This window comes from Berghia stephanieae, chromosome 2 (assembly GCF_034508935.2).
Source record: "Berghia stephanieae isolate SIO BIC M18660-M18661 chromosome 2, UCSD_Bste_1.3, whole genome shotgun sequence".
NCBI classification, from domain to species: Eukaryota; Metazoa; Mollusca; class Gastropoda; order Nudibranchia; family Aeolidiidae; genus Berghia; species Berghia stephanieae.
In genome coordinates, this window is record NC_088361.1 from 118919184 (window position 1) to 118943423 (window position 24240).

The 24240-nt window shown below is 34.3% G+C and overlaps 1 protein-coding gene across 4 annotated transcripts in view; it reads right to left on the reverse strand.

The window, feature by feature from the left end:
* Positions 1 to 24240, reverse strand: part of LOC144966412 (uncharacterized) — a 57362-nt gene that overhangs the window by 6161 nt on the left and 26961 nt on the right. For all 4 annotated transcript variants that reach the window (XM_078902834.1, XM_078902832.1, XM_078902831.1 and 1 more), the window contains 13 exons: positions 19113 to 19210; positions 17597 to 17633; positions 16072 to 16178; positions 12239 to 12278; positions 11836 to 11918; positions 10912 to 10945; positions 9792 to 9873; positions 9069 to 9102; positions 7943 to 8025; positions 6427 to 6463; positions 4727 to 4806; positions 2205 to 2235; positions 157 to 311 (listed from right to left, as the gene is read on the reverse strand). In XM_078902834.1, coding sequence (XP_078758960.1) covers positions 157 to 311; positions 2205 to 2235; positions 4727 to 4806; positions 6427 to 6463; positions 7943 to 8025; positions 9069 to 9102; positions 9792 to 9873; positions 10912 to 10945; positions 11836 to 11918; positions 12239 to 12278; positions 16072 to 16178; positions 17597 to 17633; positions 19113 to 19210 — 901 coding nt within the window. The remainder of the gene's footprint in view (positions 1 to 156; positions 312 to 2204; positions 2236 to 4726; positions 4807 to 6426; positions 6464 to 7942; positions 8026 to 9068; positions 9103 to 9791; positions 9874 to 10911; positions 10946 to 11835; positions 11919 to 12238; positions 12279 to 16071; positions 16179 to 17596; positions 17634 to 19112; positions 19211 to 24240) is intronic.

A 24240-nucleotide genomic window follows, 5' to 3' on the forward strand; every position in this document is an offset into this window, starting at 1 on the left:
TTTTTTAAAAAAATAAAGGTAAATAAAATATTAAACAAGTAGGCCTATAAAAATATGGATATAAATTTCATTTTTTTTTGTCTTTGAAAGTTTAAACTTTGATTTTAATCAGGTTCGTTTCAACATAACATCAGATTAAATGTAAACGTCTCTCACCGACTCTCTTCTGCTTCCTTTGCCTCTGCGTGAATCTTGAGAGCCTCTGCGTGAATCTTGAGAGCCTCTGCGTGAATCTTGAGAGCCTCTGCGTGAATCTTGAGAGCCTTTGCGTGAATCTTGAGAACCTCTCCGTTGTCTACCATATCCATCCTCTACAAATAATCAGAACACATTAAAGGGAGCTTTCGGAATGAGATCAGTAAGCTGAGCACGTATTATAAGCTTGTGCCACATTCAAAAGTAAAGTTAATAATTGGATTCAATAGTCTGATGTCACGTCGCCCAGCAACGACGGCCATCGTGGTTCTCAACAAAGAAAATCGGTACTTCTTATTCTTCATGTTGGCTAGAACTTTTCATATGTCTTGTGATCAGAATGTGTAAAAGTCAAAACATGATCATATTTATAATATTTTTCTCCTCTGGATACACTTTTATGCTCGTCGGAGAAATATTTGATAAGGGCGTCCGCCATTGTTCCGATAGTTTAGAGCCAGTTGCTAAGTCATTGCGCGTCATTACGAGGGAAGTGACGTCATGACTGTTGAAGCGTATTCCCTTTACTCACTGCTACATGCTGTTTTTTGTGAGGACACGTTTTGATTCCTCGAGAGATGACCAAGTGCGATGCAATACCGTGGTCATATCAGGACAACTAATCTGATCCAAACCACAAGACAGTTCATTGATTCTTTGAGGCTTTGTGGTCTTGTGATTTGACAGTCGGATTCGGACCTGTAAGTCCCTGGTTCGGGCCCCATTGTCGTCGATGAGTCCTTTGAAAAGGCTCTTGATTAGTGACATTCTATCATCAAAACTCAAGTTGTACAAAAACTTGAAATACGCGATTTTTTCCGGTGTTTTTTTCCCCTCCAAATTGTCTCCAAATTGGATTTAACGAAATGTTTGGCAATTGAAAATTATGATTTGATGGTATGACCCACCACCTTGATTTGGTATTATTTTATCATATTCATTTTACTGGGTAAAGCATCACATCAATTTGATTCAATTGTCATATTCGATTCAATGTGAAGTATCGAGCTCAACCAGGCATTGCAATACCAGTTGAGGCCTTGGTCACGTAATAATCGTCTCTAGAATTAAAAAAAAAAACATTAAAAAAAAACCCACACTCTTAACAGTCGGATCAGTTGGCCTTCCAACATTTTTACATGTGAACATTTTTACAATGTTTTATTCATCGATCATGATGCATGAGTTACTATATAGATAGAACGAAGCTGACGTGACTGGGGTCTTTGTTATTGTTTTTTTTTTGCCACCCATTTTTATGAGTAATTCACACTAAACTGTATCAACCAGACTATAAGCCTTCAATGTTACATATAAATAACAATGTGAAATTTAATGTAAGTTTCAATTTAATTACAAAAACAGATAGAATGGACGTTTCGGGTTTCTCCCTTATCAACAAACAGGATGAATGAGAAATATGGAGTAGTGGCGTTGTTAAGATGAATAAACAAAACATTGATGGGCAGGAAATAGTATGCTCCTTTGTAAGGAATCACGAATTAAAATAGAACAATATATATTTCTAAAAGGTGCGCAATTAATTAAGTGAAAAGAGGGGAGGCGGAGAGGAACTGTGTAATGCAGTTTAGAAAGTGTATATAAAAACTTGTAGACTATTGTTTGAAAATAAATACAATTTACTTTACAATTTACCAAGGTCCATCTTACGCCAATTTATTCACGGGCCACCTCGAATTTAAGTTTTCTCCCAATACGACGTTATTTAGTCCGGAAGCAATGTGTTTGAATAGTCCAGTTGTTTCATTTAGCATCGCTATCTTGAATATAAATTATGCCAACCAGCCAAAATCATCAGCCCCCTCAGATCATAAAAAATGTTCACAATTATTTGGAAATGCGTAGTAAAAATGTGCAATTCCATATACCAGGATGTTAAACGACTGTGATAAATTATAAAAAAATTGGAAGGTCACCTAGTTCGGCTGGTATGCATGAGCTAAAAGTGGCATCAGTTCTTACAATGTCTAGTTCGAATATTTACTTACCGTCATTTTCATTATCAAAGCGAATCTTTCTCTGAAAAGGAGTTTCAAGAAAAGGAGTAAAATAATTAGTCGTAGATGATTTATGCCGTGAACCAGGTAAATCAAATTCTTAAAAAATTAAAAAATGAGCTTTATATAGCGCAATATCCATTAAATGTGCTCAAAGCGCTTTACAAGGGGTCTCTGGTCAACAGCAACCTTTAACATGTAGGACGGAACATGACGCTTGTTAGGCAATATTACAATTTTTCGGACAAAGACAACGCTGTTAACGGCCAGGTACTCATTTTACACCTGAGTACGGTGAGAGAATGTGAGTAAAGAGCCTTTTCCAAGGCTCGAACCCAGGACCTTCCGATCCGAAAGCGAGTGTCATACCACTAGACCACATAGCCGCACGAAATACTTTTAATCGCGAGGGCTGTTCCCCATCTAAGAAAACCAATCAGTGCTCTATGATGCATTGTGAGGAACGGGAGGCGGTATTTTAAAAAATGATTTTATCGCACAATAAATATTTGGCAATCAGTTCTTGGCTAAACTCCAATAGGATTCTATAGTCTGATGTCACGTTCGCCCATCAACGAGCAGCTTGCTTCTAAACAAAGAAAATCGGTACTTTTTATTCTTCATGCTGGCTAGAACATTTTCACGTGTCATAATAAATATGCCCACAGTTATTCTTTAGACAATGATAAGTAGAGTATATGTTCCAAATTTGAAAATAATAGGTTGATAAATAAAAAAAGTTATCAAAGCCCCGGGGGCGCGAAATGCAATTTTTCGGAGAAAAAATTATTGCGATTTTTTTTCATCCTACCTTCAGTGAGCACCTTTGGAGTACGGATATCTTTCTTATCTTGCCTGAGTCTCTTCTACCCCTCAAGTCATGTTTATTGGCACGGATAACGTTGCCGTAATAAGTTTATATTTCATCTATCACTTTATTTGTCTATCTGCCTTTCCCCTTATTTTTTCCCGTCTCCCATTGTTTTTCCAGACATAGAATTTTTCACCTTCCTAAGCTGGGTACCCATTTTGTACGTGCCCAGTACATTCCACCTTCTCAACTGTCGTTTACTCGTTAGGTTTAGAATTTTCTACGGTTCTAAAACTATTTGTATCATAAATCGGGTGTATCACAAATGATGCTTCTCCCCAGAGCGTGACAAAATTTCTGTTGCTCTATGGAACCCGAAGAACCGAAATGCGTCAACGTACAATCCTTTTCGTTGTTCTTCATGTTACGAACTCTTCAGAACCGTCACTAATGGTACGGCTTACATACCTTTGATTTTACACCCGGATCGAGTACTTTCCTTGTCGCACAACCTATTGCGGTCACTAGACACACTTTGCCGAGAACCCTCTATACTAGTCATGTACATCCCGTACATTGATTGACACGTCAATGTCCTTCGTATCCCCCCCCCCCCCTTTTTTTTTTTCGTGGCCCTTTTCTGACAATTGAAACTCAATTTCACCCGCCTGACGACAACTTTCAACCCGAGACTTCACAACAGCCTTATGAACAGTCTTTTTTATTTTCTTAAAACTAGACTATGAACAGGAGGACTGAAAATGGTTCATATAAATTTGAAGAAATTGATTGTGTTCAAAACCACGAACTGGTATCCATTTAATGTGAGTACATCCACCAGCATTCTCATACTAGCTTACCGGAATGTTGACACACAGCACACGTGCTAAAAAAGATGGCGAATGTTTTCGATGAGATTTGACGAAACGAATTTGATTTTTCGATAAAATCATCACGACGTCCAATCAATCTCATAATACGCGCAAACCATCTCCATGCAAAAATTGTGGCGATCGGTCCCATGGTTTTGGAGCTTTAGTGTTACAAAAAAATCAAATTTGTCACACGTATAATACGATTTTCGTAGAAACTATTAACATAATTTATTTAAAATATGTTATATTGTATTCAATTACCTTATATGTTATATACATGTTAGGCACCAAAATCCCTTTAATCGGGGCATTTATAACTAAATTACAGATAAATCTGAGTTTTGATGGCGGCCATTTTGAATGTCTAATTTTTGGCGGGAAAATCTAGAGCCTCAAGTTAGTTCCGGCTGTTTTTGAAATCACCATTCTAAAAATTACCAGGTGATATTTTTTATGTTTCTATCCGGATGTGCACGCTAAACTCACATCTTGGCCCCAGCATATTAGCCGCAAAGTTAGTGGTAATAGTCATGTAGAGGACGACGGAGAGAATAGTAAAAAAGAGGAGGGGGAGGAGGAGAAAGAGGAGGAGAACAAGGTTGATAGAGAGGGGAAGAGGAGGAGAAAGAGGAGGAGAACAAGGTTGATAGAGAGGGTGATGGAGAAAGAGAAATAGGAAAACAACAAAATACAAAATTAATAAGAGTACAAAAGAAACAAAATTGCTGGATTATGTAAACATTTCTTGATTTCCTACAGAAAACAGAGAGAATGATACAATTTAAGTCAAATTTGTTTTACCTTAGCTATTATTGTCAGGGTCTTACCGCATAATCGCTTTCTGAACTTTTCCTTCCCTTTCTTTTATCTTTAGAGGTATCCCGGGATCTGTTTTTCCCATTGAATTCTCGAAACAATGGATATAAAGGTATTTGAATGGCAGAAATGAAGTGTGTCAACTAATTCTTGAATTAACTGGTTAAATATACCATTGTTTGTCTATGTGAAATTCTAGCGAACGTAGACAACGTTTCTAAATACGTACTCTCACGAGTGAGAGGCGTAGACGTTGATACGCTGTTTATATATTTTTTTTCATATTATAAGAGAACATGGACTCTGCTTTCTACTTTATCTGTTCCTATAATAAGATATGTATGTGTAAAGATACGTCAGGAAATTTCGTAAGTTTAGATTAAAAATGTAAATTTAAGAATAGTAAATAATTTAAAGAATGCTAATCAAATTGACAAATTAGACAAGTTTAGGTTTTAACATTTGTTTTTAAAATATAAATATAATTTTAAATGTGAAATTACCGTACTTTGGAGAGCTCAATGCTTACAAAATATGTTTTAAAAGACCGGAGGTAATTCTTTGTGTGATAGTGACATCGGTGACTGGTTTAGTTAAATGTATGGAGAAATCGCAGCAATAGAATTACCCATAGTTTAAGAAAGATTGGCAAGTTAACTATCACTTTGTAAAAAACATTTTTATAATTTTTAGATTTGCCGATAATTTTGTGCTTCATGATAAAAATTTAAAAGTGACTTTACGGAACAATTTTGACCTCCACCCCTATATTATTTAATAAATAGATAGATTTTATTTGCTTGATAGTATCAAAAGAGATTTAAAATTACGTAGGACTGAGTATTACAACCTGGCATATATTCATTGCGTTCATTTGAGTCCACGTGTAATAGAATTACGCTTAAATTAAAAAGGTTTGCAAGTTATTCATATATCAGTCTGTAAAACGATAGCAGTATCATTTTTAGATTTGCCAGTAATTATGTGCTCGATGACTAAAATTTAAAATTAACTTCTCTTACGAGCATTAAACGATCAACATCGGTCCAATAATAAAGCTTGTTGGTGCGCGCAAATGAATCTGAAAATACATCACTGTAAATTTAACTTGAAAACATTTTAAAAAAAACAAAAAAAACACACTTGGAATAGATTGTAGTGTGGGTTGATCACTAAATTAGAAGGCTTATGCATACGCTTATCTATTTTAATTTTTACTATTGTTGACATTGATTTAGACCGAGACAAATCTTTTGATTATCAAAGGCCAAACTACAAAATTCTGTTGAAAAACATATTCTTCTGTTTGGACAGGCCAAATAAAAGTTCGCCGATATTGATTTAGTCCATAAATTATCAAATGGAAACGTTCCCACCCATTAATATATGACCAATCATTATGCCCTAGCCGATTTTCTAAATAATCATTTGAGTCAGCGAGTGATTAATTTACCCTCAACTTAGCAAAGGATCGCAAATTACTCGAAAATCAATCTGTAAAAAATATTTCATAATTTTTAGATTTGGCACTAATTCTGTTTTTGTAGGCAAATTTTTTTTGTACGGAACAATTTTGACCCCCAACCCTATTTTTTTGAAGTTATATATATATATATATATAATATATATATATATATATATATATATATATATATATATATATATATATATATATATATATATATATTGGGATTTCATTACTTTTACCTACCATCATCATTGTCAAAAACGTCAGCTCTGTCTTCACCCTGTCGAAAAACAATATAGGAAACAAAATTGTGTATTTAATGTTAATTAAGTTTTAAATGACAATCGGACAAAGTATACACTTACTTGGAGCTGTCTTAAGCTTCACGGAGCTTATTCTAAAAGCTTTTTGATATTTCTGCACATTAATATATATATATATATATATATATATATATATATATATATATAATATATATATATATATATATATATAAATCAATCAATAAGATGATTTAATGAATATAGGAGCTCTGACCCTTTTACTAAAATATGTTATGAATCGATGAAGAAAGCAAGAGCGAAAATAAAAACAAAATTCTAGTCTGTACTTGAAAACTATTTTAATCGTAATATCCTGCTGTCAGAAATTAAAATTGTTTCCTAACTTGATTGTTCATTATCATTTCCATTTCCGAAAGATAGAAAGAAAGAGAGAGAGAGAGAGAGAGAGAGAGAGAGAGAGAGAGAGAGAGAGAGAGAGAGAGAGAAGAGAGATAGATAGATAGATAGAGAGAGAGAGAGAGTGTGTGTGTGTGTGTGTGTGTGTGTGTGATACGCCTGATTGAAATGGCATCCAAAATGTTCAAATTTTGAAACAATTCGTAACCGTTATGGCGTTGTGGACATGCTCTTAGTACTCTTTTCATATAGGCATCTGGATGTTTGATTAGGTAAATATTGGGAGTAACAGCTGGTCAAGGCTCAATACATGGGATCTAATTATCATTATAAAACTTTATAACTTAATTCGAACGATAAGCAGGCGCGTTATCATGTTGGAAAATGACAATTTATCCAGCTTCAATTAAAGGTATAACATGTGATTTTCGTATTGTTTCAATGTTTTATTTCCCGTCATAAAATTGTAATAATGATGATGACAAAGAAGGTGATGAAGAGGGGAAGGGATCAAGAGGTGGTGAATTAGAAGGGAGAGTATTAGTATTAATATTAATATTAGGAATAGAAGTATTGTTATTATTATTATTATTATTATTATTATTATTATTATTATTATTATAGTATATAGTAGTAGTAGTAGTAGTAGTAGTAGTAGTAGTAGTATAGTAGTAGTAGTAGTAGTTAGTAGTAGTAGTAGTAGTAGTAGTAGAGTAGTAGTAGTAGTAGAGTAGTTAGTAGTAGTAGTAGTAGTAGTAGTAGTAGTAGTAGTAGTAGTAGTAGTATAGTAGTAGTAGAATAGTAGTATTGCAGTCATATGGTAGTAGTAGTATAGTAGTAGTAGTATAGTATAGTAGTAGTAGTAGTAGTAGTAGTAGTAGTAGTAGTAGAGTAGTAGTAGTAGTAGTAGTAGTAGCAGTAGTAGTGAGAGGAGGCGGAGGAGGAGGAGGAAGAGGAGGAATATATTGGAAAGAAGAAGGAAGATGTGGTGAAAGGGGAACGTCAGAGGGAAGAAGTAGAGTATTTTTAAGAATAATAAAAAGAAGAATATGGAAAAGACATCTTTGTTTTGACCGTACATATTTCTTTTTTTCTTTCTTTTTCCCCCCAAAGTCATCGCTAGGTTTCTTTCTCTTGCCCATTGGGTACATTGGCGATACATCTGACAAAGGGAAAACAAAGGAGAAACAAATTCTGGATGAATAAATGTATAATATAAGAAATAATAGAGCTAAACTGCTGTGCTGGAAAATAAGAACGTTGTGGGCTAAAAACCCATTCTTTAGCCAATGACAAAAACAATAAATCATTAATACACCACTTAAGATCCAGTCAGACGGTAGAGAAATATTTAATTATAGGGAATGAGATTAGCGGAAGAGTAGCGTCCCTTGTTATTAGAGAGAGAACGTCATGTTGGTTGTGCGCATGATCTCTCGTCCTCGCTTCCTGGAAATATGAGGGAAATCAAAAAGCAAAAGAAAAGAATCAGCCCCCCCCCCCCAGATTAAAAATAATCATTAAATAACAAGCAAAATATAAAAACAAACAAATCAAAAAAAAATATCGAACGATTATCCTGAGCATTAACGAAACCAAAAAAACAAAAAAAAAAAAAAAACAAACCCCACCCCCCCCCCCTATTTTGACACAAGGTTGCTTCCGTAAAACAAACTTTGATTTGCCTGACTCTAATTGTTTAGCCATTAATATCCAATAAGAAAAGGTGGACTAGCATCGCATTGGAAACAAGCCAAATCAAAAACAAATAAGAAAATAACAATAAAAATTACAATAAAGTCTTTTAAAACCCAACAAAAACCAAGAGAAAAAACAAAACAAAAAAATAGTAAGAAACAAACAAAAAATACAAATACAAAAATAATTTTAATAATTAATGACAAAAAAACAAAAACCGTAAGATATATCATCTCATGATATAATATTGTCCCTACAATACAAGATACTTATCACCGTGCATCAGAAGTCTTTAGTAATATATTTAGTGCATCCGTGAAATGTACAATATCAATATGAATGAATTGTTGGTGAGCAACCATATGTCTTTGTAGCAATAAAAATGTCTGTTAAACTATAAACTTCGTCATTGTCTTATTCTCCATTTCCATTTTAATTTTACAAGCTATGAGTCAGACAGATTGGCGATTCTATTGTTTAGACCATTTAAGCATAGGCTACACTTACCCTCATCATCATCATCATCAAGTTCGTCGGCAATCTGCAATATCATGAAAGAATAAAATGGTCATTAAAGTTATTTTTATTATTTTAATAAGATTATAAATGAAAGGAAACATTCAGCAATAATTTGCTGGTAGTAGTAGTAGTAGTATAGTAAGTAGTAGTAGTAGTAGTAGTAGTAGTAGTAAGTAGTAGTAGTAGTAGTAAGTATAGTATAGTAGTAGTAGTAGTAGTAGTAGTAGTAGTAGTAGTAGTAGTAGTAGTAGTAAGTAGCAGCAGTAGTAGTACTAGTAGTAGTGGTGGTGGTGTGTGGTAGAGGTAGCATAATAACAAACATAATAATAATAATAATAATAATAATAATAATAATAATAATAATAATAATAATAATATAATAGCAGCAGCAGCAGTCAGCAGTAGTAGTAGTAGTAGTAGTAGTTGTGTAGTAGAGTAGTATATATATAAGTATAGTATAGTATAGTATAGTAATTATATAAGTAGTAGTAGTATATAGAAGTAGTAGTAGTAGTAAGTAGTAGTAGTAGTAGTAGTAGTAGTAGTATTAGTAGTAGAGCGAGAGGAGGAGTAGAGGAGAAGAGAGATATATATTGGAAAGAAGAGAAGGAAGATGTGGTGAAAGGGGAACGTCAGAGGGAAGAAGTAGAGTATTTTTAAGAATAATAAAAAAAAAAGAATATGGAAAAGACATCTTTGTTTTGACCGTACATATTTCTTTTTTTCTTTCTTTTTCCCCCAAAGTCATCGCTAGGTTTCTTTCTCTTGCCCATTGGGTACATTGGCGATACATCTGACAAAGGGAAAACAAAGGAGAAACAAATTCTGGATGAATAAATGTATAATATAAGAAATAATAGAGCTGAAACTGCTGTGCTGGAAAATAAGAACGTTGTGGGCTAAAAACCCATTCGTTAGCCAATGACAAAAACAATAAATCATTAATACACCACTTAAGATCCTGTCAGACGGTAGAGAAATATTTAATTATAGGGAATGAGATTAGCGGAAGAGTAGCGTCCTTTGTTATTAGAGAGAGAACGTCATGTTGGTTGTGCGCATGATCTCTCGTCCTCGCTTCCAGGAAATATGAGGGAAATCAAAAAGCAAAAGAAAAGAATCACCCCCCCCCCCCCCCGATTAATCATTAAATAACAAGCAAAAGATAAAAACAAACAAATCAAAAAAAATATCGAACGATTATCCTGAACATTAATGAAACCAAAAAAAAACAAAACCAACCCCCCCCCCCCCCCCCCCCACCTATTTTGGCACAAGGTTGCTTCCGTAAAACAATCTTTGATTTGCCTGACTCTAATTGTTTAGCCATTAATATCCAATAAGAAAAGGTGGACTAGCATCGCATTGGAAACAAGCCAAATCAAAAACAAATAAGAAAATAACAATAAAAATTACAATAAAGTCTTTTAAAACCCAACAAAAACCAAGAGAAAAAACAAAACAAAACAAAATAGTAAGAAACAAACAAAAAATACAAATACAAAAATAATTTTAATAATTAATGACAAAAAAAACAAAAACCGTAAGATATATCATCTCATGATATAATATCGTCCCTACAATACAAGATACTTATCACAGTGCATCAGAAGTCTTTAGTAATATATTTAGTGCTTCCGTGAAATGTACAATATCAATATGAATGAATTGTTGGTGAGCAACCATATGTCTTTGTAGCAATAAAAATGTCTGTTAAACTATAAACTTCGTCATTGTCTTATTCTCCATTTCCATTTTAATTTTACAAGCTATGAGTCAGACAGATTGGCGATTCTATTGTTTAGACCATTTAAGCATAGGCTACACTTACCCTCATCATCATCATCATCAAGTTCGTCGGCAATCTGCAATATCATGTAAGAATAAAATGGTCATTAAAGTTATTTTTATTATTTTAATAAGATTATAAATGAAAGGAAACATTCAGCAATAATTTGCTGGTAGTAGTAGTAGTAGTAGTAGTAGTAGTAGTAGTAGTAGTAGTAGTAGTAGTAGTAGTAGTAGTAGTAGTAGTAGTAGTAGTAGTAGTAGTAGTAGTAGTAGTAGTAGTAGTAGTAGTAGTAGTAGTAGTAGTAGTAGTAGCAGTAGTAGTAGCAGCAGTAGTAGTACTAGTAGTAGTGGTGGTGGTGGTGGTGGTAGAGGTAGCAGTAATAACAAACATAATAATAATAATAATAATAATAATAATAATAATAATAATAATAGCAGCAGCAGCAGCAGCAGAAGTAGTAGTAGTAGTAGTAGTAGTAGTAGTAGTAGTAGTAGTAGTAGTAGTAGTAGTAGTAGTAGTACTAGTACTTTTTGCAGTAGTATTAGAAGTAGTAGTAGCAGTAGTAGTAGTAGTAGTAGTAGTAGTAGTAGTAGTAGTAGTAGTAGTAGAAGTAGTAGTCGTAGTAGTAGTAGTAGTAGTAGTAGTAGTAGTAGTAGTAGTAGTAGTAGTAGTAGTAGTAGTAGTAGTAGTTGTAGTGGTGGTAGTAGTATAAGTATTAGTTTTCGTAGTAGTAGTAGTAGTAGTAGTAGTAGTAGTAGTAGTAGTAGTAGTAGTAGTAGTAGTAGTAGTAGTAGCAGTGAGAGGAGGAGGAGGAGGAGTAAGAGGAAGAGGAGGACTACATTGAAAAGAAGAAGGAAGATGTGGTGAAAGGGAAACGTCAGAGGGAAGAGATAGAGGATATAAACGGATTTCAAGAATAATAAAAAGAAGAATATGGAAAAGACATCTTTGTTTTGACCGTACATATTTCTTTTTTTCTTTCTTTTTTCCCCCAAAGTCATCGCTAGGTTTCTTTCTCTTGCCCATTGGGTACATTGGCGATACATCTGACAAAGGGAAAACAAAGGAGAAACAAATTCTGGATGAATAAATGTATAATATAAGAAAGAATAGAGCTGAACTGCTGTTCTTGAAAATAAGAAAATAATGTTGCCGGATTTGAACTACAGAAATTGTATTGTTGGAGTAATGACAATGAATATTAAGATATTCTAGCGCAGCTCTCGATCTAAAACTTTTTGATTCTGGACAGAAAACATTAATTTCATATTATCGATATTTAAAGGTGACCTTTAGCAGGGATGCCAACTGCACACCAAATAAAAGGCCATTTGTGACCCATTGTCTCAAAACAGGCTACACTTACCCTCATCATCATCATCATCATCATCAAGGTCGTCGACAATCTGCAATATCATGAAAGAATAAAATGGTCATTAAATTTATTTTATTATTTTAATGAGATCATAAATGAAAGGAAACATTCAGCAATAATTTGATAACGCAGATTTACAAATTAGAGTAACTCCAACCAATTATCGAGCAATCCGTAACTCACATTATGATATATTAGCTATAAATAATTAAATTAGTTTATCGTTTGTTAGCTATAGTTGACACGCCCTTTTGTTAGAGAATTATAATTACACCCGTCATGTATCACTTAACGCTTAGGGTCAACTGTGTATCACGTGAATGGGCCTTGTCAACCTTCATATCCGACGAAAACGAGCCAAACTATCCTCCCACTATAAGATCTACCACAAACGAATTGAAGTCTATTTCCGAGAAACCACCAAGAACATCTTCAAACCGAATAGAGAAGACGCATATCGGATGACGATTCCCCCATCAAGACCAAATGCCCACCCCAATTCGGTCTCCCCATCTTCAATCAGACGTCTCCCATCGGAAGCAGCGGAATCCGACAACCCTAATCTTTTTAATCGTTTTGGTATCATTGCATATTCAGTAACGTCTTTAAGTGTTCATTTTATGTGTGGTGTCTGGCTAAACCCATTCGACTTAGGAATCTAACGGTTCAAGTACAGGGAAGTAGATGAGCGGAGAGAGCGATTAGGATTGTAGATAAAAAAGAAGAGATGACAAGTAGTTGGGAGAATTGCCAAGGATGCACTTAAAACAGTAACAGGCAAGTTTGTAAGCAATTCGTTTCTCCACAGGAAGGCAATGCAACGACCGCAAGACTGGAGTGATGTGTTCTGACTTTTTCCATTTGCTAACAATAGATAGTATGAGCTTGGCTTAGAAGTTCACAACATTGCCATCTGGAAGTATAACGGACCAACAGACAAAACTTTGTGTAACCATGAACGTTTATAGTCTGGGTAATACATTTTAGTGAAAATACCCATAAACGCGGATGGTAAAAATACAATAACAAAGACCTGAGTGACGTTAACTTCGAACTATCTGTACGAGCAGCTTTATTTTGGAGTAGCTGCAGTCAATCGGGCTTTTTGGCAACCCGTAGAGAAGGGGGTTGCAATAGTCAAGTCTAGAGGTTATCAGTGAATGAACTACTAGCATTTCGCATGCCTCATCGTCGATAAGGTTCTGCGCGTGTGCAATGTTTCTGAGCAAATTGAAAAAAAAACACACACATACGAGTATATATATATATTTTATATTATCTTGCTCTTTTTATCAGTGGGGATCCAATGCCCAGCCAATTGGCACTCATATGTTTAGCGCGGGATCCTTGAATACACCAATATTTCATCTCCAGCCTATTTTGAAAACGAAAACTCTTGATCTACCCGTCGAATCGCTTGAGGGAATAAAGAGCGCATCTTGCTCTGTTGCTTTATTCTCCTGACTGTTTTCAAATTGTGCAATATAACTTGATTTTCTGTTATGTGATCCAGCCTGCGCTTTTATGTTTTGTCCTTTATGACACATTATATTATTATTTCTTCAAAATAAAAATAATACATCAAACACAAATCTCATACTTCCGACCCTAAATTGAATCTCATTTTCTCCATCTAAATAATCCCGACACAATACTGTTTAGATGCGATGATTCACACATATTTCTGCTGGATCAAATAAATGATGTCAATAGGCAGATTTCATTTGTTACCCATAATTTATTGAATATTACGACTGATTTTAGCAAATGCCCCGAGTTTGCAACATATGTTGCCACCAGCGCCAACCAAATCGGATCATTACAAACGTCTTCTATCTTCTCTTTCTTCTGAACCCAAAGTTACTCACAATTTACTTATTGGTTTGGTTAAATTGAAAGTTTTCTTAATTTAAAGCACGATTATTGTCATGATTAATTTTTGTCACAGTTTTGTTTGACAATAAAAATAATAATAATACATGACATTTATAACGCGCATTTTCATCACTGGGTGATGCTCAATGCGCGAAACAATAATACAGTGACATTATTATACAAATGAAACATTATACAAACTACATCAACATAATATTATCATTATACAACAATGTAATAACTAAACATAAAGTCATTAATACAAGATATGTTATAATACATCCACATGCTATGTCAAATACGGAAATAATATAAAATAATGATATAATAACATAAACTAAATTAACATTCATATTGGGGTCAAATTACAAAGATGCATTAATCAAGATGTGTTTTAACAAAGAGATGGTGTTTTAACTTTGATTTAAATATTGATAAGGACTGCGCTTCTCTTATTCTTTTAGGAAGAGAGTTCCAGATGGAAGGTCCGACGTGACTGAACGATCTGCCGCCGTAAAATTTATATTTATATTTATTTGTAACAATTAATTTTGTAGAATCTAGTGCAGAACGTAGACTCCTCGTTGGCTTATACGTTTCTAAAAATTCAGTAATATACAATGGTGCTTGATCATTAAGGCACTTATAGCACAATACTGCTAGTTTAAATTCGATTCTCACTTTAACTGGTAACCAATGCAGCTCATACAAAAGTGGCAACGAGTAGGATGTTATCTTCTTTCTTAAAATCAATTTAGCAGCCGCATTCTGGATACTTTGAAGGCGTGATATTTTATCGTTGCTTACATTCGAGATTAACGAATTACAGTAATCTATTTTAGATAGTATGAAAGATGTTATTAGTTTGCATGTTACTTCTCTTGTTAGGAAAGGTCTAACTGAAGCAATTCTTTTTAATCCTATTGTCAAACTTCTACATAGAGAATCAAACTGTGCCTGCATAGTCATATGTTGATCTAGCATTACCCCGAGGTTTTTCACACACGTTGAGAGGTTAATTGTGCACCCATTTATATTTAGAGTAAACTTCAGAAAATCATCTTTCAAAACACTTTTTCTACCACACACCATCACCTCTGTCTTTTCATTATTCAGCTTTAACTTGTTAATTTCCATCCAGCATTTAACATCTCTAATACAGTCTTCAACACGGGTAATCAATGATGGGATATTACTAGGTATATCGCTTACATAGATCTGAGTGTCATCAGCATAGAAATGATACATTAATTTATTTTTAACAAAAATATCCGAAAGAGGTTGAGTATAAAGAGTAAAAATAACAGGACCAAGGACAGACCCCTGCGGAACGCCGTAATTTAGAGGAAATGTTTCTGATACTGCGCCATCGATCAGAACCGACTGAGATCTTGATGTTAGGTATGATTTAAACCAACTAAGCGCAGTGTCTCTTATTCCAAAAGTAATTTCTAATCGTTTAATAAGTATCTCGTGATCAATGGTGTCAAATGCAGCCGAAAGGTCCAACATAGTCAATAAACAGACATGATTTTTGTCAATACTTTTAAGAATATCAGTGCATACTTTTAAAAGGGCAGTTTCAGTGCTATGATGTGATTTATAGGCAGATTGGAAATTTTCACTTAAATTATTTAGATGGATATGATACAAAAGTCTTTTTAAGACAATAAAACCGCATTACATACTATACTGACTCAAACAATTCAGTTTAGAACCTTGAGTTGACATTTATTTCTAATTTCCAAATTTGCTGGTGATCTCATCATAATAATAAGGATGAGCAAACACACAAATTCTCTGGATCTGTAAATTTAAAAAATGAGACTAAAATGTATAGGAATTTATCATAAGAATTGATCCTAGTCAAACAGAGCTGAGGAAAAAAGAAAAGGACAGAAATTCACTTTCTGAACTCTAATTTCTCGTAGTTCCTATTTGCCTCTTACCCAATCGTATTTTTTCCCGTTGTCGAAGCTCCCAAATCTTCTGAAGCTTTTTTCACTCGTTTTGCTTGTGGTGCTTCCGCCGCTTCCTGTTCTCGTCACGTTTCCTCCTAACCATAGAAAAAAGATTAACATTATCCTCTATTTTTCTCTCAAGTCTCCCTATTGTGAAAATATCAAAAAACATTTCTGGGCTGACCTATAATTTGTTGGTATCGTGTCTTCTCTACAAAATTAAATACGTAGATATGGGCTTATTTTACCCATGTTACCCTTCTCCATTCAAAATTGAATGAAATACTCGTATGCCCGACTAAAAGCCAATTTGTAATGCATAAAATTTGGTTTCATGCGACCTGTTGGAAGGCGGCACAATGTTGGGAAACACTTTAAGAATAAAGAAAACTTTATGTGATAACAATTTTAAATAGAGGAAATTCAAAAGGGTTTTTGTCTTGAACGTCACGAAGAATATTATGACGCAATCCTCCTTCTCTCTGACAAAATTTCTACACTTTTCTTCTGAAAGTACCAACAAGAATAGGTCAGAAAGCATCCAGGGAAGACTGACGGTCTTCTAGTAAAGAATAGGTGGCGCTCGGAAAGACCGGATTAGAGACAATGAGGACTGGTAACCTCTCAGTCCTTTAATAATCACTACAAGTCAAAATAAAAAAATTTGCGTTTAGGAGTCACCAAAAGGGAAAGAAAATAATTAATCCGTTGAAGGCAACGTGGATAAGATTATCAAGGGAATGAGAGGCTAGCACCGAGAATATATTTCTTATGCGTCTGAAGTAGGAGATTTGGATTAGTACTCAGAACAAAATAAAGTTGCTTGATTGAATGTAATGCTGCCTTCTAAGCAGAGCTCTGCACAAACAGATAAGTGGTCGAAAACCTTGGTCAGGAAGAAAAACGCAATGTGTAAAATGTCCACCCTGAGTTCATGCAATCTTCAGAGGAGAAATAGGAAGACTTAATCTCCCAAGGCTTGTGACATCCAGAGATGGGAGGAGACTAATTAATTGTGCGAATACTGAACAATCTGCTAAGAAGGATTTCACTGGACACTAGACTTGAAATAAGTGGTGACGTAATATCTGAAGCTCACCACAAACTGATAGGGACTAAGGAGCAATTAATCCAACGAACACCACAAAAATTGAAATGGCAACAAGCCTTGAAATGCCATAAAAGAGCATTCAGAAAGAGTATGAGGGGAGCGTCAGAAGCAGGGAGGTTAATTCTAAAGAAGATTTTGGAGCAGCTAAAGGTAGAATATAGTTCTTTAAGTAAAGCTGAAGAAGGAAAAACAAGGAGAATACACAGAAATTCTTCCAAATTTCCTTCAAATTTGCTAGAAATACCAATTGAAATCCGTAATATTGATAATAAAATATTTGTTTTGTTGTTGAAAGACGTGGCTAGTAAACGTCAAACTAGCTGAAGAGCTTCTTTGAAAGAGGTTTCTTTTTGGGCGATTTTCTTGGGGTTTTTTTATCTCCTAATTTTATAGATTACTTACGCCCTGTGGGATCTCCAAAAACTTCATCATCGCCATACTGAAATTGAAAAATTAACACAGCCGGAATGTTTGTGAATGGATATGAGCATTATATATATATATATATATATATATATATATATATATATATATATAATATATATATATATATATATATATACCCACAGTCACCATAATTTTCATATCATTTATCATGAAGAGAAGGGTTTATTCTGAAAAGCGCAATGGCCAACTAAACGTTTGCAATACTGACCATTTCGAGCACTAAATACCGTGAATGGAATTTACACGAATTATTTTGCCTCTGTCTTTCAATGAAATGAAATGCATCTTTAAAAAAATATGGCTTAAACATTAGTTTATGTTTATGTGTGTACAAGTTTATGAATACTGGCTGAATGGTTTAGAAGATGCAACATAAATAACAGATAAATTGTTCTCTGTGGCATAATATCTGTTTTTAAAGGTATGTTTTTATTCTTTCTGCTGTTAGCTGAAGGAGCTGGTCAAACATTCCGTGTTTGATATTTTGTTCTTTTTTGTTTTGTTTATTACTTTTTAAAGATTAAAGCTTGTAGCAGCTTCGTGTCACCTAGAACGTCAACGTTTGGCCAAGCGATTACTTTTTAACGATTAAAGCTTGTAGCAGCTTAGTGTCACCTAGAACTTCAACGCTTGGCCAAGCGTAAACCTGTCATCATAACAACTGTGAATGTCGTATCGGCCCTTGCAGGTGCCCTACTGTCATGGTAGAGTGCTTTATGTACTGAACTGTATCATAATAATAATAATAATAATAATAATAATAATAATAATAATAATAATAATAATAATAATGATAATAATAATAATAATAGTGATAATAATAATAATAACAATAACAATAATAATAATGATGATAATAATAATAATAATAATAATAATAATAAAATAATAATATTATATTATATTATTATTATTATTATTATTATTAATTATTATTATATTATTATATTATTATATATTATTATATAATATTAATATAATAATAATAATAATAATATAATATAATAATAATAATAATAATAATAATAATAATAATAATAATATAATAATAATAATAATAATAATTAATAATTATTAATTATTAATGTTATATAATAATAAAATAATAATAATAATAATAATAATAATAATAATAATAATAATAATAATAATAATAATACATATAATATAATAATAATAATAATAATAATAATACATATATAATAATAATAATAATAATATAATAATTATTAATATATAATAATATTAAATTATAATAATTATAATTATATTATATTATTATTATATATTATTATATTATTATTATTATTATTATTATTATTATTTCTGTTTTATTAATATTCACGTTATTATTATTTGGATCAATGTACGTGTGTTTAATTTATTATGCAAACGAGGAAGATTAAGAGTAAGCCAATGAGGAAGAGGGGAAGAACGAGGATGAGAGCAATAGGTTGTATAAAATTCGTACAATATTATCGTATTTATCAGATACTTCGCCGCTGCCTCTTTGTTTTTCTGTCTCGTCGACACCTTTACTTGAACGACTTTTCAGCATTTCGAGCAATTCTGAAAATATGTATCAGTGATAATATTATGTATTTAGACAGTCCCTTACTGGGTTTGGGGGGGGGGGGGGTGCCTAAAGCCTGGGATCCTGAAAATACTAACGAAACGGTGAAAATAGAAAGGCTTGGAATGGGAACAGTACCTACAGACAATGGACGTTTCAGGTATAAACCCTTAGTCAGCAAGACGATGAACTATGTAACGTTGAAAACAAATTATAGAATTAAATATAGTAAGTCGATCTATTTGCTTTCAACGTTTCTTTGTTTATTGTACGTCACCCATAGGCTTGAGGGCCCGAGCGTAGCCTTCGTAAACTCAAAGCTCGATCCTAACCAAAATAAATACGTCAAAAGGCAAGTCTATGACCACAAAGGGGTCAGCGTGGCTCAGGGGTACGGTCTTTTCTTCGTACCCGAAAGGGTTCGATCACCCGCGGATGCGCTGTGTGGCCTTGAGCAAGTCACCTCGCCATAGCTCAATTTGCGGCCCCGCACTGCGGCTGACGCCTGGGTTATTCCAGTTTTCCCTTAGAATAGACCCTAGAGACAAATTTCCCCTATGGGATGACAAAAGGGAATTTTTATTTTTTATTTACAAAAAATCTAAACAAAAAAAAAAACAAAACAAAGCGCGAGTCGTATTCAATAGTTCAACAAATGGGATCATTTGATTCTTTGAGTACTACTAACAATAACTGCCATACTCGAGAAACACCCATATTTAAAAATTTGACCAGAAAACTCGTCCTTCAAATATCGAGCGATTTAAATGAACTTCAACTTAGCAACAACTCTCAAACCTGGGACCCAAAATTTGAGTCATTTAAATCGATCTATATTTATTTGAAGGACGAGTTGAAATTGGCTGGAGGATGTTGTGAGTATTTTACTGAAACGTCTAGCATCAATAAATGACGCTAAACGACAATTATAGATAGAACGAAATTGACGTCACTCAACTCTTTGTTATTGTTTTTAGCAAGCCATTTTTATGAGTAGTTCTCGCTAAATTGTATTCATTATACTAGAAACGTTTAAGGATACGCATTATTTTGTGTCTTGGTACGTTATTTCCGGTTGGTAAAATGAGGGTTTTTTTTATAAACGCACATCATCAATATATTCGTGCACCGCCTCTCGTCCATTCCACAATGGGTATGATCTATATTTCCTTTCCATGTGCTAGAGGTCATTGGTCACATTGCAAAATGTGCTCAAAGTTACCTATATAGTTAAAAGTGTTCACAGATTTTGAACTATCTAGCATTACGATTGGGCATTGTGTTCTGCTTGACACATGGGTATGTTTACAACTTTCATAAACAAAGCAGCGTGTTTACATTTATTCAGAAATTTCCAATCGTTGGACAGCAACAAATCACGTGATTGACGACTCGGTTGGACGAAAACATGAATATAGATCGCTCCCATTCGTGCCCACGTTAAGCCGATTATTCTTTTTAGACATCGGTCACGGTACCATACTTGGGTGTTTCTGTTTTACGAAGCCCGCCGAAACCCGTTGAAACCCGACGAAACCGGACAATATCCGACAAAGTTATGGGAAGTAGGCAACATTGGGGAGTGATCCTGAGACTCAGGGAAGTGTACACCAGTGGGGATGAACTTAAGACTATGGTTTTCGGCGGGTTTCGGGGGGGTTCGTAAAAAAGTAATTGCTCTGATTTGTGATTTCCGTTCCCTTGAAGACACCATCAAGCCTTGAGAAATGTTTTTTACCTTTTAAGTTTTCACTATGTTGGACCGTAGCCTTCATTAACTAAAAGCTGATACTAACCCAAAAGTACTCGTCATAAAAGAGGATGCAGATCACGGGCAAAGGGTAATTAATAATAATAATAATAATAATAATAATAATAATAATAATAATAATAATAATAATAATAATAATAATAATAATAATAATAATAATAATAATAATAAATGGCATTTATATAGCGATTTACCCCGTTGTCACAGGCTCTAAGCGCTTTACAGTGATATAAAACAAAACATATTACAGTGAGACAAGTGTGAAGGTAACGTGATACGAATTCAATTTAACAACAACAAAATATGAAAATAATATTGCAACATTATGACGTAAAAAGATAAAACTTTAAGCGAGATTTGAACGTTGTCAACGAATCCGAGCATCTCACGTGTGACGGGAGAGAGTTCCAAAAATGGGGGGCCGAAAATTGAAAAGACTGTTCACCTATTTTACGCAATGGCTTAGGTTTGACAAGGATTGATTGGTCATTGCTTGACCTCAAGTTTCTATTGGGGACATATATGTTTAGAAGGTCTTTAATATAGGAGAGACTGTTCGTGCTCAGGGATTTGTAGACAACAGTACAAATCTTATAGGCAACTCTTTTTCAACAGGAAGCCAATGTAACTCACGGAGAAGAAGAGTTGCTGACGGGTATTTTTTGTTATTGCGTACAATGAGCCTGGCTGCGTTATTTTGAGCAACCTGAAGTTTGCTAATTTTGTCTTTAGCTAAATTCGCCCAAAGGGAGTTACAATAGTCCAATTTAGATAAAACTAGGGAATTAATTAAAAGTTCTGTTATATGCTTCGGTATTAAATTACGAATTTTGCTTATTTTTTTCATTTCTATGTACATAGATTGTATGGTGTTATTCACGTGGCTTGTCATGGAAAGATCTTTATCAATGATGACGCCAAGGTTTTTTGCTTTATTTGAAAATTCTATTGTGCTATTTCCGAGAGTAATAGGTGATTTATTTGCCTGTTTAAGGATACTCGGCCTTCCACACATTAAAATCTCAGTTTTGCTATCATTTAATTTTAACTTATTGTGGTACATCCAAGATTTAATCTCATTAAAACAGCTCGTAATTCGTTGTATTAAGAACTGTAAATTACTAAGGGGTGCTGAATCATATATTTGCGTATCATCTGCATAAAAATGATAACTCAGATTGAATCTGGATATCACACTAGAAAGGGGCTGCATATATACAGTAAAAAGGACAGGGCCAAGAACAGAGCCTTGTGGCACTCCAAAATTTAGTAAAACTTGTTCTGACTGAACACCATTCACCACGACAGTCTGCCATCGATCCTGTAAATATGATGTAAACCATTTAAGGGCAATTCCTTTTATGCCGAACGTATTTTCTAGTCTTCTTAACAAAATGTCATGGTCAATGGTGTCAAAGGCAGCTGAAAGATCTAAAAGGCATAATACATTGATATTGTTAGCATCAGCATTACATAACAAGTCATTAAATATTTTAAGAAGCGCCGTTTCAGTACTGTGTTGATGTTTGTAGGCTGACTGAAAGGCTTGTTCCAAACTGTTGTTCTTAAGATGAGATGTTAATTGTGTAAGAACTACCTGCTCCAAAAGTTTTGACAAAAAAGGTAAATTTGATACAGGACGATAATTGTTTAATATATTGTGGTCCAGTGATGGTTTCTTCAGAATTGGTTTGACGAGGGCACTTTTAAAGCACGATGGAACTTCGCCAGTCAGTATGGATGTATTTATGATTGATGTAATGGATGGTAATAATGTATCGATGGAGCTGGCCAAAAGCTGTGCTGGTAGGGGATCAAGGTCGCAGGATTTAATGGGGGCTTTTTTTATCAACTCGTTTATGAAACTAGGTGAAACTGGTTGGAACTTGTCTAAAGGGGTACCACAGAATGTATTTGTATCTATAAATGGTTCATGCCGATCTAGTTCTGAACGAGTGTTATGGATTTTGTCTTTAAAAAAGTTGACAAATGTGTTTGGCAAGTCTCTTTGATTGGTTGTAGATGGTAATGAAGTGCATCTTTCACGTCCAAGTAGATCATTGCAGATGTTAAATAATTGTTTACAAGATTTAGAAGTTTCGAATTTTGAAAGAAAATACGTGGTCTTTGCCGTTTTTATTGTTGTCTTCCAGGCACGAAATGCGTTCTTGAATATTTCACGATGAATCGTAAGGCCTGATGTTTTCAGCAGTCTTTCTGCTCTCCGACACTTCGTTTTAGCTTCTTTAACGTCCGACGTATACCACGGAGCATACTTGCGGTTGGGTACGGTCCTTGTTTGGAATGGCGCATGTTTGTCAAGCGTTTCGATGAGACAATTATTCCACTGGTCTGGAGAAATCATTGAATTTTTAGTAAGTTTTGTTTCTAAATCGCCTCTGAAATTGTCGAAATTAATGCCTTTAATGTTTCTGGTTGATGTGGTGGTGGTTTCTTGGCATGGTTTTGAAACGTCAAGATTGAAAGAAATGAGGGAGTGGTCCGAAAAGGGGAGATAATCGACGGTGGCGTTGGTTTTTTGGAACTCTGAATTTTCTACAATTACCCAATCTAAAATATGACCAGCAGAGTGGGTTGGCGTTGTTACGATCTGGCACATGTTGTTCTCCGATAATGACTCGTGCAATTTGGCGGTGTCTGTGACGTTGTCGAAGTGAAAATTAAAGTCGCCGGTATATTTGAATGGCCAGGACGCGTGTGTTGCAAAGTTAGCATCTCGTTGATTTCCTTCCTAACATCAGGTAATTTATTTTTGTTTTTCTTGTTTGCTGGCGTCGGTAGATGCAGTTGAAGTTGTATCTTGTATTCTGGAGGGATAATCTAAGATCAATGGCCTCCATTGTTTTGCAGCGCATTTCGATGATTTCCACATGTTTACATAATTTTGTTTTATAAAATACGCCAATGCCACCCGCTCGCTGATCTTTCCTTGGATACGATCTAAATTGGTACCCAGGGGGTGTCATAGCTTTTTCAACTGGGTCGTCTCCAGACTGTGAGAGCCATGTCTCTACTATAAATAGTATATCGAAGTTCTTCTCCGTTAATAAATCGTTTAATTCTTCGGTTTTGTTACGGCAGGACTGTGCATTCAGAAGACCAATAACAATGTTATTGTTGTCGTTTGTGAAACTGTTTGTGGTCGGTACAGTTACAAGTGTTGGTGGTGGACGGGGGTTTGTGTGGGGCGGGGTGGACGACGAGTTGTTACCATTGAGATGTTATGTTGTTTCC